This window comes from Xenopus laevis, chromosome 3L (genome assembly GCF_017654675.1).
Source record: "Xenopus laevis strain J_2021 chromosome 3L, Xenopus_laevis_v10.1, whole genome shotgun sequence".
Classification (NCBI taxonomy): domain Eukaryota; kingdom Metazoa; phylum Chordata; class Amphibia; order Anura; family Pipidae; genus Xenopus; species Xenopus laevis.
This window is the reverse complement of record NC_054375.1, coordinates 118,295,448-118,314,678: the sequence shown is the minus strand read 5'-3', so window position 1 is coordinate 118,314,678 and position 19,231 is coordinate 118,295,448. Positions and strand designations below refer to the sequence as shown.

At 40.8% G+C, this 19,231-nt stretch overlaps 1 protein-coding gene across 1 annotated transcript in view; it reads right to left on the bottom strand.

Moving 5' to 3' along the window:
• st8sia2.L (ST8 alpha-N-acetyl-neuraminide alpha-2,8-sialyltransferase 2 L homeolog) overlaps positions 1-18,648 on the bottom strand; it is a 99,165-nt gene extending 80,517 nt beyond the window's left edge. Inside the window, exon 1 of the mRNA XM_041586867.1 lies at positions 17,979-18,648. Within this exon, the coding sequence (XP_041442801.1) occupies positions 17,979-18,076 (98 nt within the window). The 5' untranslated portion in view covers positions 18,077-18,648. The remainder of the gene's footprint in view (positions 1-17,978) is intronic.
• Between the last annotated feature and the right edge of the window lie 583 nt (positions 18,649-19,231).

Below are 19,231 nucleotides of genomic sequence, written 5' to 3'. Positions count from 1 at the left end.
TGCTCGTGTACTTCTGCCCAGGGGCATAGTAAATATCTTATCAAAAGTAATAATTTTTTCCTATTGTTCTAACTAGAAAATTACACTTTTCTTTAGTCCGAAAGGCAGCACATAGACCAATGGATTACGTCCCGCTCCACCCCTTTAGCACAAAAAAAAGACAGCCAATATGATTAAAATACAGAGCTTACATATAAACTTTGCCCCAACCCCCTCACCGGTGTTATTTACAAACTACACCATGAAAAACCACAACACACAGATAGGGTTGCCACCTTTTCATTTGGGGAAGACCGGGCAGGGGGCGGGGTGTGACATGGAGGGGGTGGGGCTGTGATGTGGCGGGTCGTGACGTTGGAGGGCTGGACTATGACTTGGCAATCGGTGATTGACCGATCACCGTGTCAATCATGGGGAATCTTGGCTAAAGAAAAAGAGAATTTCAGTAATTATAAATTATATCTTTTCCTTAGTTTTTCAGGCAGCACATACACCAATGGGATATAGCAAACTAGATATAAGGGGATGGGAAATATTTTAGTAATCTTGCAGAAATTGGGGAGTTCCCCTGGGACCACCAGACTAATTATATTTCATTTCAATCAAATATTAATCTATAGTATAATATTAATCTATTACCATTTTGTTTCAACTCCTATTAATATATTAACCAGAGAAACACAAGCTGCCTACCTTTTATCTTTGAAGAGATTCCCTCTTGTCTAGAAAAATGCTCCCTGAATACCTTGTATTCAGTGATTTTAACAACACTTGGGTAAAAATAAATCCTACAGTTTTAAGAGTTAGTCGCTTCATCACTGGAAAGATCATAATCAAGGTCCTTTCCACAAAAGCTTTGAAATATAAAGAAAGGCTAAAAATACTACATAGACTCAAGAAAAAGAAAGTTAGACAGATCTTAATATGTATTGAAGATTACTGCTTGAAATGTAGGATATAGAGAAAGTTTAATTACGCACAAGTAGGTAATAATACTCTAGAAAAATGAAGGCTAAAACTAGTAAAAATTATGAAGCAGGAGATTAAAAAACGTAAAGGTAATATTGGAAGTTATTAATCTAGGAGACCAATAAGCAGTGACATGAAAGCCTCCCAATGGATTTAAAAAAAATGGATAGGCATGTGTCTCAGCTGAGGTAAAAATATATATTCATTTTTCAGAACAGAGAGCAGGGACAGGGCTATGCTGGATTCTTTAATTTCCCAAAACAGCCCACAACAGAGGAACAGCCCACAACAGGAGTGTGAACTCTGGTTTGGCAGTTCTGGATGGGGCTGATCTCTCTAACTGCCAGGAGACCAGTTTCTCTAGTAGTAGTGGTGGGGAGGAGAGTAGAGCTAAGCAAAAAAAGATTGTGGTTACAGGGGATTCAATTATTAGGATAGTGAATAGGGTAATTTGTCTTCTGGATTGCTACAACTGAACAGTTTGCTATCTACCTGGTGCCAGGGTTCGGCATGTGGTTGATCGGGTAGACAAATTATTGGGTGGGGCTTTGCATGACCCAACTGTCAGTACATATTTGTACTGATGAGAAAGTAAATGGTAGATGGAGGACCTTAAAGGATGAGTTTAGCGATCTAGGCTCAAAAATTCTAGGCTCCAATGTCATTTTATTAGAAATATTGCTTGTGCCACATGCAAGTTTAGGAAGATAGTGGGAGCTTAGGGAGTTAAATTTGTGGTTAAAGTCTTAATTTAGAAAGGAAGGGTTTGGGTTCCTAGAGCAGTGGGTTGATTTTTCCTTGAGGTACAATCTATATAGTCGTGATGGATTGCACCTAGTGATGGAAAAATTTATTCTTCAGGCATGGATTTCCAGCGAATTTCCATGTTTCGTTGCGTGTGAAAAATTCGCAGTGACAAAAATTAGATTACGTCAAAATTGTTGCGTGTCAAAATTGTTGCTCGTCAAAATTGTTTTGATGGCCATTGACTTCAATGCATTTCACAAATTTTTCGCTGTTTCACGAGTATTATGGGGAAGCTAGGCTAGACTGGGCAGTGGGATTAGTAAGGTGTTAATGGGGAGTGAGGGGGCATATAGTTTACCAGCTAGGGAGATCCCTATGTTACAAGAAAACAGACTAATGGTAATTTTATATGTAATTCTCCATTATACTGTATACTTTAAATATCAGAGAGAAAAGTAGTAAACTCCACTGTATGCTGGAAAATGCACAAGTTTGTCAGGTAAAATGGGAGACCTAGAATTAATTGCATACGCTAATAACTATAATATAATTGGTATCACTGAGACCTGGTGGGATGAAACCTGTGACTGGGCTGTCTGTTTAAATGGCTACACCCTTTTTAGGAGGGACAGAGGGATTAAAAAGGGCGTAGGAGTGTGTTTTTATGTAAAACCTGAATTAAAGCCATGCACTTGTAGGTAATTAGTGCAAACCCCTTACTCTTATCCCTGTAAGGGCAGAAGCACAGAGCCTGTGTCTGTGTGCTGTAAGCTATTCCTTAGCAACCAGCTGTTCAGTGCAGTAGGAAGTGACACAGCAGCTTGTGAGTGGCTGGCAGGAAGTCACAGAGACTGGCAAAGAAGAAAGCCTGGCATAGAGAATCGCATGGTGAACATAGAAAGAGGCCAGAGAGCTGCTGGTGGGCCCAGAGAGCTGAGGGGCTGCACCAAAAGTATTCATTTGGATCAGGCTGGCACAGGGAAGCCACATACTGTGCCTGGAGAGACAGAGGGGCAAATTCACTAAGATGCGAAGTTGCGCCAGGCGCAACTTCGCCGCACTTCGCCGCACTTCGCCGCACTTCGCCAGGCGTAGTTTCGCCAGGGCTCCGCAAATTCACTAAAATCCGAAGTTGCGCACAGGGGTAGCGTAAGGTTGCGGAGTTGCGCTAGCGTTGATTCGCTATAAAAAGCGAAGTTACGCTAGCGAAGGCTAATTTGCATACGGCGCGAAATTCAAATTTCAATGGAGGAACACGTATCTGCACTACAAATGCCTAGAAAACCTTCAAATCAGCAAATAAAATTTTTATTTTGCCCTACACATGTGCCCACTGTGTAGGTAAGTTGCCATGAGTCAGGAAATGTAGGGGGGAGGAAGGGGAGCCCCAAAAAATTTTCGATCTTTTTCAGCCTATCAGCCATCATGTAGAAAACACGCCAGCGTTTTTTGGGACTTAGAAAAAATTTTGACTTTTTTTTAAACAATCCCTATCTACTCTATTGCGCTTCGCCAGGTCTGAGGTGGCAAAGGAAGTCTAGCGTAAAAGGTAGCGTTCAGTACACTGCGCAAGTTAGTGAATTTGCGTAGTTTCGTCGCTACCGAAAATTCGCCTGGCGTAAGGTTGCGAAGTAACACTAGCGAAACTACGACAGCGTTCGTTAGTGAATTTGCGCAGTAGCGAAAATGCCAAACGCTAGCGAATTAATGCTATCGTTCGGCGCTTCGCGGCTTAGTGAATTTGCCCCAGAGAGTGTGAAAGGAATTCAGACTGGAGGAACAACCAGCCGGAGATTCCTATCTGAGCATCCAAAGGGGCTGGTAATCGCACTGTATGACTGAATGTGCTGGACTCACTCGAAGAGAGCTCTAAAGCATCCGAAGAGCATTTCTGTGAGTATCCTGTTTAAAGGGGCAGTACCCTAAAGAGAGCTGAAGATAAAAAGACTGTTTATTAAATGAAATTAAAGGCTTTGTGTTAGCAAATTAGTAAGTGAGGCCCTATTGCCACCGGTTAGGAGTGCATTCCCGGATCCCACTAGGTGGAGGAACTGCTCTAGTAAGTACCAGGTACCCGTCTCTCCCCATACCACTGCGGAGTGGCTCAGGTTTGTCCCGTGCCATCAGGTAAGCGCCACACGTGGAGTGTAACACAGACAATGGGGTGTTGAAAGGGTTACACACTAAAGAAATAACCATGGATGGCATTGGGGAGGGTGTGAAATCCCTTTGTGTTGAGTTTTTGACTGGGCAAAAAGCTACAAAGTAAATTATCATTGGTGTATGCTACAAACCACCTCATATAAGTGACGAGATTGAAACCCATCTACTATTAGAAATGGAAGCTGCTTCACAACTCGGTCAAGTCATTATTAAGGGTGACTTCAATTACCCAGACACTGATTGGCAGGATGGTGCATTTATGACTGCATGTGCAGTGAGCAAAGTGCAATTTGTTCTGCCTCTGATTCTTTAGGTGTAAGTGTGCTTTGCCTATTGATGCTGAGCATGACAAAAGCACTGAAGCTACCAATAGTCAGTAGCTTGTGCAAGCTCCAGGGTTCCCCAAAGTCAACAGAGACAGCAGCACTTGATTCAAAACACAAGGCGGGAAGGGTGGAGAAAATATACAGAAGTGTAAGGAGCAAATTTTGAGTACCTTTAATGAAATTGGTTCTATTAACTGATTACGAGCAAATTTAAGGGACCACAGCTGCATTTGCAGATGTAAACGAGCCCTATACTGAGGGCTGTTTCGGGTGCTTTAATGCAACAGTTTTTAACTATTTAAAAAGGAACAGTACCTCTAATGTACTCACCTAAGTCTCATTTCTTATGACATTTTCTTTGCGTAGCGGATGGCAAGACTTTCTGGAACACAACAGTCATCAATAATGGCCAAATTTGCACCTGGGCAGTAACCCACAGCAACCAATCAGTGATAAGCATTTTTATATCCAGCTGTACATAGAATATGCTGTATACTGATATATAACTACAGTTTCTATTACGCAAAAAAAGAGGTAACGTTTGAATAGGAGGCTGGCAACATGCCATATATATTCCGATATTAAATAAATATTTAAACTTTGGTATCCTCAGGTTGATATAACAGAAGTAGCCTTACTCGTTCACAGAAAATGACAGGTAATGGGATGTTGGTTCCACTCCTGGAGTGAAGAGCAAATCACCCAGGAAAGAGCACTAATGATAAAGTCCATTCCCAGAAGTTGACCTATATACTTTTTCTTCATCGATTTAGACTTTGCAGATTTCCATTTCAGAAGGAAAGATCATTAAGGCAAAGAGACATGTATCGATTTGAAAATGCTCCCTGAAGTTACAGAACAGCCTAAGCTTTATGTCATCATTAACCCACCTGCTGCTGGATGAGGCGTTTCACAGGGTGAGTGCATTTTATATAAGATTGCAAGGCAATTAGCCATTTCCAAAATCAAAGTCCATTCTCACAACTAGAAGGAAGTGAGCTGGTAAAAGCTAAATCTCATATTGATATTACTAGAGGACAACAGCCAAAAACAGCCTCCATAGCCTCTTGAGCTTTTAACAAATTAAGCAGGCTGAATGGGATTATGTGTTTAAGGCACAGATTTAATAGTGCATTATCTCACGCTACATATGCACTCCCCTCTACAAGTCTATGTGAGGCTTCTAAAATCGTGACTGAGGTACGGTACACTCTATCTTTATGCAAGCTCCTCATGTATGGTATTTCCATAGTTCCGAGCTGTATTTTCTTTTGAAAGGTGAGTTCAAGGTTACAAGTTTTTCTTTAAGATGAAAAAATACACTTAAGGTGTTATGTAATAAAAGTCACTAAGTTTCCCGGGAACAGTAATGCATAGCAACCATTCAGTAGCATTTACTGGTCACCTGTTTAAAAGCAAACATGTTATTGGTTATTATGGATTACTGCTCCTGGGCACACGTAGTGACTTTTATTACATATGGGGGTAATTCTCTTAATTCAACAGGTTATTGATTGGGCTTGATAGAAGACCGATGGCGGTGTGAAATGTTGCAGAGTGTTTGGGTCAGAGCCCATGTTCGAATAAAGGCGTTTTAAAGAAATGTGTTATTGGTGCTGTCAATAACAATATAGATTTCAGTAATTCTCTTAGGGCATGGACACACATGCGGATCTTCGCCACGTTTTCGGTGCGGTCCGCGCCACGGTTTGTAAAAACAAATACCACCTGCATTGTAAATACGCCAGCTTAGGTTTCAAGGCCTCCTTAGGAAATTGTAACATATGTTCCAACAGTACAAGAGGTTGGTTTAACCATCCTCTTCAAGCTACCTTACTTGACTTATTTAATTCCACTGTACAGGGACAGCATAGTCTGGAGGGAAGCCAGTTCCCATCTTTTCAATCAGTCAACAATCAAATATAGAGTAGTGGGTGGTGCTCGTGGTTATTGCCCCAAGTAAAAACAAGGTCTGGAGAACCCAGAAGCCAATCAAGGGGATTGATTTCATTTAGGGCAGGATTGCCATATGCCACCTGGTTTTGAACCAGATAGCCAATGATTTCAAAGTGAATTGTCACCACTCACCCCCTGACACCCCCCAAATCTAGCCTGCTCCTCAAATCATTGCTTTATACCCTTGCCTAGCTTTAGGGTCTGTGAGACCCTGTAGTGTTATTCTTTCATTATGAAATGCCTCTAGAACTGTCCTGTGAGTTATTTTTAAAACCTGAAATGGCCAATTTCAAATGTAAAACTCTTTGTCAGTAATACCAACATACAAAAGCCACATTTCCAGTATCATATCTGTAGTGCCCGTGGATGGATAAAGATTACATAACTTGTAGCTCAGTACAAGCTCAGTGCTTTCTTACCTATTGAGCTAGATTATTATTTTATATTACACACAGCTGTGAGTTCAATTCCCGTCTCAGTTGCTAATGCTATATGATCTCATACAAATCAATCCATTTCTTGTGCTTTCTGTAATAAGCAACAATAACATTAATTCAGTATTTGCCTAGCTTTGGAATCTGCCATCTATATAATTTGAAAAGCACTGAGATGTCCCTACTGCTCGTCAATTCTACCTGCAGAAATATGGAATTGCTCACATGAAGTGTCTTTACCGCAGATCAATCCCTAACCATATAAACAGGCAATCAGCTTGATTTCTAATGTTCCAGTGGTGTAGCTGCACTACCATGCAATTAACATAAAACGATTATGTAGTATAAAATGGAAGTTATTATGGGAATATAAATAATATGTGTATAAAATTTGTTCAACAAGGGTTGAATGAATAGGCCATGCTTTATACCTATGAATTTAAAAAAACATGGGTTTGTTACTTCTTGAGGCAAACAGAAGCTACTCCATGTTTCCACCTTCTTGGTTGTTGGGAGCTAATCAGATTAGAAGGACACAGACAACCCCTCTGCTTATCTGTAATCAAAACAGTCACATAAATAATAACAACAACAACCATAATGCTAAAAATAATAGCATACTTTTCATTTTTATGTTGCACATGTTAAAAAAAATATGTGTATACATTTCTAGATAATAGATTCAATAACTATATAGGTGCAGAACACCCCATAAGTACTTCCTGGACACGGGAAATAAATGTAAAGTTTATGATATTTCAATATGTTATCTCTCCCATATTTGTTTGGAGTTCCCTATATTTATATACTGAGCTTTGGTAATGCAGTGGACCAGGTCAGGTGTGGCTGGGTCATAGAACAGAAAGGCCAAAAATCTCCTGGCAATTGTACATAGGAGGTTGACATCTCTGGATATTGGGGACCTTTGTGCAATTACATACAGGGGTGTAATAACAGAGGAAGCAGACAGCGGACCCAGAAGTGTAGGGGGTCCAGTAAGGGCCTAATAAATAAGCAATTTTAAGATATCGTGTGAGGCCCAGCAGGGGCGTAACTACCGGGGGAGCAGGGGGTGCAACTGGGCCAGGGCCCGCACCCCCGCAGGGCCCCCCCCCGCATATTGCGCGTGCTGCAGCCGGCTGGAGTCGGCTGCAGGCGCAGAGAAAAATCACACAGACGAGGGTGGGGGTGGGCCCGGCTGCATGGCCCTCGCCCCTAGTTCCGTTACTGAGGCACAGTAACAACTAGTTACTAGAAACAATACTGCATAGGTCAGAACTATCTTCTCTTGGTACTACCACAAAAACTGGCAGAATAGAAAAGCAGCCCAACCTCCCCCTTATGTAAATAGTCCCATTCAGAGTCAGACTGGGCCAAGACCCACTTCCTGATTGAAGTATTGCCACTGCCCCACCTCCATGGCATGGGTCACTGCCCGACCTACCTCTCTGGCCCTGGGCATTGCGGACTCTGCAGAGTATGTGGGGGTGGTGATTGGTGGCAGGGGGGCTGGAGAGGGGTTAGAGCTGGTGTACCAGAGAGGGCTTTGCAGCTGGGGGACCCAGGGGTGGCTTGGTGGCCCCTGAGGCAGTCCGATATCTTGTGCCAGAAAATCACATGCAAGAGAGAATGGGAAGGGAGATATGTGTTCCAAGATTCTATGGTTCAAACCAATCCTACCCAAATGCACAGATGGATGGAAAATAAAATGGGAGAAATAGATGCATGTGATTTACTGGGCACAAGTCTGGTGCGTCTATTCATGCAACTCTAATGGGAATTGTAGAATCCAAAGTGGCGATACTTCCAGGGCTTCCCAGCATCAACAGGCACAGTTATGCACCATTCATCAGAAGAAACAGGGTGGACACACTGGCAACTATTTGGAAGCACAGGAGTGTGTTTGGACACAAATACCTTGATGAATGGCTTGACTTTGTACTCCCTATTGCATGTATTTGGGAGCATCCACACTGGTTGCATTCACACTTGAACCCTTTCAAAGTGTATCTGTGCTCAGACAGTGTAGAAATCCATATTGGAACTTCCTGTTCTTCCATAGTTATTGTATTACGTAAGAAAACATAAGTACACATAAATATGCCTTTTATACTACAGTGAATTTTGTCTGTCTCTCTTTCATTTTCCTAAAATTCCTTCCACCCCCTCCGTTAATGCTAATATATATCTGTGGACTGAACAAGTTACACTGGAACCTCTTGAAGTAGTAGCTTCGATATTGTTATTTGGCCTTGCACATTAAAATACATCGATGGGCCTATTCCAAGCAACTTTTCATTTGGACTTCATTATTTCTTTTGTATAAGTTTGTTTTTATTAGTTTTGTTGTATTATTTCCAGGCTACAACCTAAAATGTTATATGCATCATGGGGTCACTAAACTCCCTTACTATTTTTATTGTTTTTTTCATCTTTGCAGGCCCTCTGCAAATAACCATTTGGATTTCCAAAGTTTTCCTTGGTTGGTAGTGTAAGGAAGCTATCAATGAGTGGCAGAACTACAGGAGGAGCAGATCACGCAGCTGCAGGGGAGCATAGGGGCTGCAGAATAAAATAACCACCTTCCTGTATTAGCTTTCTTCCCGATTAATAACATTGGCATGAAATAACATTTTTAACAGCCAGTTCAGTAAAATACCAGCCAGGTGGCAACCCTAATGGAGTTGGTGCTCAGGAATACAGGCCTGCTACCAAAGGAAAAGTAGAGCAACCCACAGTGGGTTTAAAATATGCAATTTTATGAAAATTGTATATCTTAAGTAATGAAAAAACTGCCAAGAACTAATTTATAATGTATTAAAATGCAAAGAGGATGTTAAAAAAGGAATGAATATATCCTAAAAGCATTTATATATAATGAATGCTTAGCTGGTACTTTTGAAATCTGTGTCATTTTTAGAAAGCATAGCATTTTTATTTAAGAAAATGTCTTTACCTTTGTTTAGCAGGGCTCTCTGGCCCTATTCATGTATATGTATTATCTGTAGTTCAACAGAAGTCCATGGGACCTGAGACTGGCTTGGAGGAACTTTTGTGTCAAATACGATACAGGTATGGGTAGATAGAGCATCTGTTATCTGGAAACCCATTATAGAAAGCTCTGAATAATGGGAAGGCCATCTACCATCGACTTACTTAAAGTAAGTAATCATTTATCAAATAATTCACATTTTGATAAAACTGATTTGAAACTGTACCTACCTTGCAGTTGATCTCATTCTCTATGATATAATTAATCCATATTGGAGGAAAACAATCTCATTTGGTCTATTCAATGTTTAAATGATTTCTGAATGGGCTTAAAGGGCTGGTTCACCTTTAAGGTACTTTTTAGTATATTATAGAATTGCCAATTCTAAGCAACTGTTCAATTGGCCTTCATTTTTTCTTTTCAAAAACCACAAATAATAAAAAATAAAAACCTAGTGCAAATTGTCTCTACATCATACTGTTAATTTAAAGGTTAACAGGAGATCCTAACAGGGATCCATATTTCATACTCTATACACAACACATGCCAAGGGAAGATCCCTTATTTGGAAAACCCCAAATCCCAAGCATTCTGGATAAGAGGTCCCATACTTGTACAATAAAATCAGAGCTTAGTTTTCATATAAAACACTTGCACTGCTTGCACTTGCTTCAACTGAAGTATTAAATGGTGTTAAGGCTAAAGGCTGATATGCGGCCATGCATAATCTGTACATTACATGCTGCATTCAAATCAAAATAGTGAAAATATCTGCATTCTGCCGCCTGGCAAATCTCCCATGAGACATACTCTATATAGAAATATATAGAAATACAGTATATGTGTGTGTGTATAACAGGTTGATTTGTACAATGTAATGCTAACAGTTCAATTCAGTGACCCTAATTGAATTTTACTGGATGCTGTAGAATGCAATTATTTCTTCTCCGCTAATGCAGTTGGTCAGATCGCTTCAATTCTTACCACTATCTTGAAAGTAATTTTTATTTTCTACAAGACACAACTCTATGTAGCTACAGTGTTTTTTTCCCCCAGCATTACCCTTTTCTTAATTGCTTCTGCTATCCTTTTAAGCTCTTTCAGGAGTCTTTTGTGTTTCCAGGCACAGACTCTTATAGTGACAAGAGAAATACAAGCAGGCAGAATATTTTGTAACAAGAGTTTCATCTGACAAACAGAGCTGTGAATTTACTTCCACTAAATGTGAGTTATTATCACATTTAGTTACTGGTTGAAAAAAGCTGTTTTCATTTTTCCTTATGAATAAGCAAGAGGCTTTTCTCTATAATACCACAACACCGTGCATCAATAGGTTTAAAGACGGCAGTCAGTAGACTGTAAGACGAATTAAAAAATAAAAAACATATTAAACTAGTGCAGTCAAAGCATAAAATACATGTTGTATATACAGTTATGGGACCTGTTATTAGATTGCTCGGGGACCTGGGGTTTTCCGGATAAAGAATCTTTTCATAATTTGGATCTTCATACCTAGTCTGCTAGAAGATCATGTAAATATACATTAACCCAATAGGCTGGTCTTGCTTCCAATAAGGATTAACTACTGTATATCTTAGTTTGGATCAAGTACAAGGTACTGGTTTATTACAACAGAGAAAAGGAAATGATTTTTAAAACTTTGGATTATTTGGATTAAATGGAGTGTATATTTATATATATATAACCCTAATTTGGTTACTGTCTCTTTAAATATCAATTAACCCTTGGCAATTCAGGGCCCTGAGTCCCTTTTGCATATGAAAAGTACTGGGAACTGGGATTTACAGCGCAGCGCCTCCACCTAGGGTACACTGAGGAGCACACCTCAGGGGATTTCCACTAGGAAAAATAAAACACACAGTTTGCAATAAAACAATATACAATAAACTTTATGTAAAACTGTATTTAGTAACTGTAAATGCAAATCACACAATATAGCTTTTACTCTGGGAAACCTGTGTGGACTATCAACCCCTGGCACAGTTTCTCAATGCCACAGTCCCACACTCCACACCGGGTGGATAAATATAGAATAAACCTGGTCAGTTCAATGTCCCTTCCCCAAGATCTCTTATTGTTCAAGAGGGACCAAATATTTATTGCAACATCACTGTGCTTCCAACGAGAAGGCAGTCATTTGCAGAACGTCACCGTTGCTTGATTGGCTTTTTCATTGGTAAGCGGGCGGGAACAGTAGAAGAGATGGGGGGTCGAACAGCAAAGACAGCCACGGGCCGTGAAGGTTTTGCTCGCAGCTGAAAGAGCAGGTATGTGGGGGAACGGATTGCGTTCAACTTTTAACTGAAGCGCAAATGAAAACCGCTGATAAAAAATAATTGATTGCAATTAGAAAAGGGCTTATATTAGTTCCCCAAGGGCAAAGGGGGTTTTAATTTTTGACAATACATCCCCTTTAACTTATATGTGCAAATCTGTAAATGTAACAAATCACTTACGCTGCACCTAATGAAAGGAGACCTAAGGCTCCCCTAACACTGTACTGACATGAATGAGCACAACTGCTTACATTAATCTTGTATCAGAGGAGACAGAAGCTAATTTCATTCATACAACTTCACTGCATTAACTGCTGTCAACCTAGGCTGGGGAAAAAAGTCAGCAACACATATACCAGGAACTTCAGACATTTAAAGGCCATTGACTGTAGATCCGCTTGCCTTGTTTCTGAGCACTACGCCTGCCCCTGCCTGTTTCTGGATTCCTGTTGCTGAGCTTTTGCCTGCCTTGTTCCATTGCATTCTGCATTTTCTTTGATTTCTGTTGTGAGACTCCTTGTCTGTATCCTGAACTTTTGCCTGCTATCAGTGCCTACCTTGCCTGCCTTGTACATTCTGCCTGTTACCTGTGTATGTCTTGCTTGTACCAAATAAAGAGCAAAGCCTGTCTTGCTAAACCTATCTGGTCACCAGTGGCCCTGACATGCCCTTCTAACAGCTGCCAGCCTTTTGAGAAAATAAAATGAATAATCGGACGTATTTAGGCCAATAGGTTATTATTATGTTTTTCACCATCATATCTGCAAATAATTAATTACCCATCCGCTATGTTGAACTCTATTCCCCCCAGCAATACAGCTTCAAAGGAGAGCCCTATCAATTGCTCATCGCCATGTGAATGCAATACTCGCACAGTTTAAAGTGATGACAAGGTTAAAGCCTGAAATATTTCTGGGCAGAATCAAAGTGATCATGACAAGTTCTGCTCAGAAGATGGTGCTTTGGAGATTTAAGAAATGATCACACAACAAAAGTACTATAGCTATTTATAGCCAGGAACAGCAAGCGTCTTGCTTTAACCCAGTTTTTCCTATATATTACCGACCAGGTTAATAATTCTCTATAGAACTATATAGAACCATAGTTCTCTATATTTCTGATTTCCTGATCCTGAAAAAATGTGATGCCAGTTAACACACTCACACAATATTATTGTAATGGAACTATTTAAATAACCAATTATACCAAAGTATTTCCCTTGTCACATCTACTAATTACATACTTGGAAATAGAAAGAGGGACAAAATAATTTGTTGCGCCTGTTTTTTGGTCACACCCCCTAATTAACATGTTAATTTTACAAAATGTGGCAGGTTATGAAAGTTAGAACACATCTCTATGGTTTTTATGTTATTACAGTCTTGCTAATGAAGGTAAATTGCCCTTTAAGCTGCAAGTCACAGTTTCCCCAAGAGACCTAGATACAATTGTTTCTTTTCTTATCTTAAATTGTTACAAATATTTGTGCACCTGCCATGTATTTTGGGCTCTCTGTCAAAAGCCAAAAAAACCCAGAATGATTGATAAAAACAGAATGATGTATGCTAGCTGTCATGACATCTTGAGCTTTGCAGTCAGCTGATTCTGTTGAAGCGCTCTGATTTTCTTGACTTTTTAATGATTGGTTGCTGGGGGTTGCTAGGCAGAAAGGCTAATAGTTGCAAGTATAGACTTTATTGGTGACATCAAAGTGATCAGCTAGACATACTCTTTACCCTATGCTCCCCCTGAGTTTACTTACTTTTGGGTCTTGTCTTAAAAAGTAGAATAAAATCATTTATACAACCACCTACAGAAGTCCCCTACCCAACTGCTTTGTCCACTCTGTGCTTAAGAAGGTCACACTCCTCCATACCTGGTAAGAAAAGGCAGGGTTGTCTGGCCCCCTAGATTTGGGTTGCTGGCACTTATTGTTGCACAGGAGCATGTACAGGTGTATACTAGAAGCCAATCTGGTCCTGACTTCAGGTGTCTATAAATGCTTCTAGTCTCTGATCATCACCAGGAAGTTGGTAATGAAAAGTTACATGGCTAGACCTTGCGGGTGCCAAGCCTTCAATGCTTCTCTATCATTTCTGTGGGTCGGCAGCCTTCTGGAGTGTGGATGGAGAGGGGGTCCTCTGTATGGGCTCTATGATATATACATTACTTTTGTTCTCCTTTAATATGCTCCTATACATATTCCTTAAACAACTGTGGCAGCAATGTTCCCTCTAAGCTGTTTATTTATTTAAATGTATTATGACCTGATTAAAAATTCACACACAAGTTTAAAATGTGCGCACAAAACCATTTCTTAGAGCACTTAGCTGAGAAGGAATTAGAGGGAACATTGTGTGGAAGGTAAAGAAGTTAAGGTGGTGCATCGGTCTGGCTTGCTGTTGATTATCTGTTATAAATGGAAAGTCAATAGTTGTAATAAAGCTGCAGCCGTTCTACAACTTGGCTCTTCGTGTCAGCGTGTGTTTATTTATGGTCACCGTGGGGTTTGCTCATCCCATGAACTCAGTATCGGCAGGCATGGAATTTGTGATTCATTCTCTATAATGAGTACTTTCACTTGATTTTTGTGCTAAGGGCAGCACACTGTTGCTTTGCAAATGTTCAGAACAGCCAAGTTTTGTTTTAATTACATGAAAGCATCTTGTACGTTTCTACGCATCTCAGACAAGAATCTATTTAACTGCATGTATCTGGTCACTGATACAATTAGAGAATCTGAGTGTATTGTGTGTGTGTGTTTGATCACACATACCAACACCTTAACATTCCAGCCACCCCCTGCAGTTAAAAAAATGGAAAAGGCTGTTTCTGACTGCTGAGCAGCACCCCCAGAAGATAGGAAAGAATTTAGTTCAAGCCCACTGCTGCCTATCACTGATCCAGACACCTGATTGGCAGCAAGGCTGGGGCTTCCAAGTAATATGAAAGCATGAGAATACCAGCACATTGTTATGACTTATGACACAATGGAAGTCATTCTTATCTTGCTAAAACAGACAGATATTTTTGACACTATATGGTCTGTCACAAACTACAAAGAGATATCTTTACAATCTATGAGGACTCGGTAACTGACAAAACACAATCATTTTTAGATTAGTAGAGCAGCTTAAAGGGATGGTTCACCCTTAAGTTAACTTTTAGTATGTTATAGAATGGCCAATTCTATGTAACTTTTCTCCATTAGTTTTTTGTATTATTTGCCTTCTTCTGACTCTCTCCAGCTTTCAAATGGGCGTCACTGACCCCTTCTAAAAACAAATGCTCTGCTACACATTTATTGTTATTGCTACTTTTTATTACTCGTCTTTCTATTCAAACCCTCTCCTATATATATTCCAGTCCCTTATTCAAATCAATGCATGGTTGCTAGGGTAAATTGGATCCTAGCAACTAGGGATGGACCAAATCCACTATTATGGATTTGGCCGAACCCCTGAATCCTTCGCGAACGATTTGGCCTAATACTGAACCAAATCCTAATTTGCATATGCAAATTAGGGGTGGGAAGATGAGAAACATTTTTACTTACTTGTTTTGTGACAAAAAGGCACGAGATTTGAACATGCATATTAGGATTCGGATTCGGTTCGGCCAGGCAGAAGGATTCGGCCGAATCCGAACCGAATCCTTGATTCGGTGCATCCCTACTAGCAACCAGATTGCTGAAATTGCAAAGAGAAGAGCTGCTGAATAAAAAGCTAAATTGTCTCAGAATATCACTCTCTACGTCATACTAAAAGTTATTTCACAGATGAACAACCCCTTTAAGGTTCCTCTCAGTGAATCCGCACCTGCACCCAACTTGACCCACAAACCTTAGCCCTAACCCTCAAAATATCTCCATGGGAATCCCACCCACATTTCTTACTGCTGTGTGCCTGTGTACACTAATTCTGCACGTGCCTCTGGTTCCAAGACAGGCAATCTTCAGAGCAGAGAAGGACTGTATTTCCCATGTCTGACCTGCACCCAATCAAACCCACAATGGTCACCCAAATTTCAACCTGAACCTGCCTGACCTGGGTCCCACATGGGTCCTGCAGGTTTCTCCTTAAAACTCCTGTCACTTTGAAACTATGATTGCGATTTCTGTTAGGTTAGCGCAGTCTAAATCCCGCTCCTCTGAAGTCTTGATAAACTATAAATTCCTTCTCTCTAAAATCACCCACTGTTGTAATCAATGGAATTCTATGTATGGTTGGAGAACAAATTTTCCCGGATCCAGTAGGGTCTGAGTTCCCTGACACACAAAGGAAGATTCCTGTCACTCAAAAATAATATCAAATCTCTATCACGTAAGAAGCTTGAGCTTCTTCTCTAATCAAAAGCAGGAGATCCCATTCCATGTCACCTTAGAAGCTCCAGGACCATTATTAGGCATGAAGGCAGGAGAACACTAAGTAGTGAGAGGTAATTGCTCTTTTATTGGAGTTTCTAAGGGAAGCAACGAGAGAACTTGCTCCCGGCACCCTGATGAAGTGCGGCTGGCTACACGGATGCACTGTGATATCTCTGCCATTCCACAAATAACTGGGCGAGGACTGGAGCTATGGAATTCAGCATCTTCCTTTCAGCTCTTATCTGCTTGCTGCCATGTACTGTGCAACACTCGAGCTTCGGATTTGAAATACCCTCTTAAAGTATTAGGTTCCTTTGTTGGCAATAGTATGAAAGCTTGCTTTGTGATATGAGTCCTGCCATGCATCCCATTGTTTGCCACCTACTCCTGCTTTGCATTTTAGACTGCAGCTCAATGTCTCCAAGGTATGGTCCTGAATTAAACACCCTGCTAACCAGCACCAGGTGATTGGCACCTCTCAAACCACTCGTGTGATCTCTGCTCCCATGCACTTGGCTACCACTGTTATCCTAAATGGTGTTAGAGCCCAGGGCAAAATACTCTCATAGATTATAATCGAGCCTTAGGCTGTCTGTATGTGCTCCAGGCTGTAGTTCACCATAAGTGTGACTAATACCACCCTGCCTTACTATATATATATATATATATATATATATATATATATATATATATATATATATATATATATATATATATATATATATATATATGCAGAAAGAAGCGACACTCACAGGTTGTTTTTCAGTGCAGATAAGTTGTGCTTTATTCCACTCAACGTTTCGATCCCTCACAGGGATCTTCGTCAGGAGATTACAAACAAACAGCCAGACCCACTCCCAACCCAGAATTTAAACCCCCTGGCCGTTTATTGGCGCCAAAATTGGTTGCTAAGCAACCATCAAGTGGTGTGGGAAAGTGTGTGAACACACTAGGATCAGTATAGGAAGTGAGAATCCTAGTGAGATCCTAGTGTGTTCACACACTTTCCCACACCACTTGATGGTTGCTTAGCAACCAATTTTGGCGCCAATAAACGGCCAGGGGGTTTAAATTCTGGGTTGGGAGTGGGTCTGGCTGTTTGTTTGTAATCTCCTGACGAAGATCCCTGTGAGGGATCGAAACGTTGAGTGGAATAAAGCACAACTTATCTGCACTGAAAAACAACCTGTGAGTGTCGCTTCTTTCTGCAAATACTTACCCACTTTGGCTGGCACCCAGGAATCGACTGAGTTAACGGAGTGCACCTTTGGATCTCGTATATATATATATATATATATATATATATATATATATATATATATATATATATATATATATATATATCCACTCCCTACAGTTGTGTGTGTCAGTAGAGTTTGACTACTTTCCCTTGTGACTAATTACAAAGCATGGGGAAACCATAAGGGATGGGAATATCTCAATGTTCTGCGGAGCAAAGTGTCTCCAGCTGTGGTACCTGCAGGCACATGTGTATACAGGAGCATTTCCATGAATAGATTCTCTAGTATATTCCCATGCCCAGGTTAACCAAGAGGGGACGGTAAGTAGAGTAAGAAGACAAAGAAACAATGGACACCCTCGGATCTCTTTGTGGTCCCTACTCTTCCAGCAAAGGCACAAATAAAAGCAGAGGAGGTGGACATAAAGAGTATAATTCCTAAAGAGTATTATTTATAAAGACTATTATGTATAAAGAGTATTATTTACCCGATCTCCTCCTCCAGCTCAGAGATATCCGCCAGAATCAGGAAAACCACCAACAAGGTGACAGTTGCCAGCACCCAGCTCCTGAAGTCCGGATTCATTGCTCTGCTGCTGCCGCTTCCCGGGGCTGGCGATGCTGAGAATGAGGAGGGTCAGTGAGCGAAGCGATCCGTGGAGCTTCAAGTCAATCCAAGAACAGCATCTCCGCCGACTCTCACAGACACAGCTCCGCCGGCCGATCTGCTCCTGGTCGTGCCGCTATGGCTGATGCTGCTGCGTGTGCAATGGATGAGCCGTGTGTCACCTATGAGCGGAGAACATGCCGCTGCCTCTCTCTCTCACACACAGGGAACAACAGAGATCCACACAGCTCACTCACATGCCCAGCCCCCACCCTCTCTCTTTCTTAAAGTTCTTCCGACACAGGAGTAGTCCTCACCTGGGAATAGTCACCGGCAGAGGAGAGACGTGTCACTAGGGGGAGAGAAAGACCCGTCACAGGGAAAGCGCGGAGCTGAGCCTTTCTAACCACAATATTAATTCTAGCCCCAAGCAAAGAACGGGTTACTCATATGGATTTCTCATTCTCATACACAGGCAATAGAGAGACGTCTGCAACAGCTCTAACACTCGCAGCGTCTGACATTCATACAGCGATGAAGATGAACTTATTCCTGCACCTGGGGGGTGGGACTGGAAGCTTAAAGGGGCGGTTCACCTTTACCTTACCTTTTAGTATGTTATATAATAGCTAATTCTAAGCAACTTTGCAACTGGTCTTCATCTTTTCTTTTTGTCTTATAGTTTTTTATTTGCCTTCTTCTTCTTTTGACTCTTTCCACCTTTCAAATGGCGGGGGGGGGGTCACTGGCCCCATTTAAAAAAAAACAAGTGCTCTGTAAGGCTACACGTTAATTGTAATTGCTACTTTTTATTATTATTATTATTATTATTATTATTAATAACATGTATATATAACACCAACATATTTCACAGTGCTGTAAAGTAAATGTGATTATACAACTAAATCACATTACATACGTAGAACATATAGAGTGACATACATCACAACCAATACCTGTAAAAAAGTAAGAAAGGGCCCTGCACAAAAGAGCTTACAATCTAAAGGGAAGGGAATAAGACACAAGGTGTGGGAGTAGGCAGGATAAGAATTAAGTAGGCGAGAGATGTGGTACTGTATGTGGTATTGCGTTTGGCAGTTAAGCAGAGTGAGGGTAGGCTTCTCTAAATAAGTG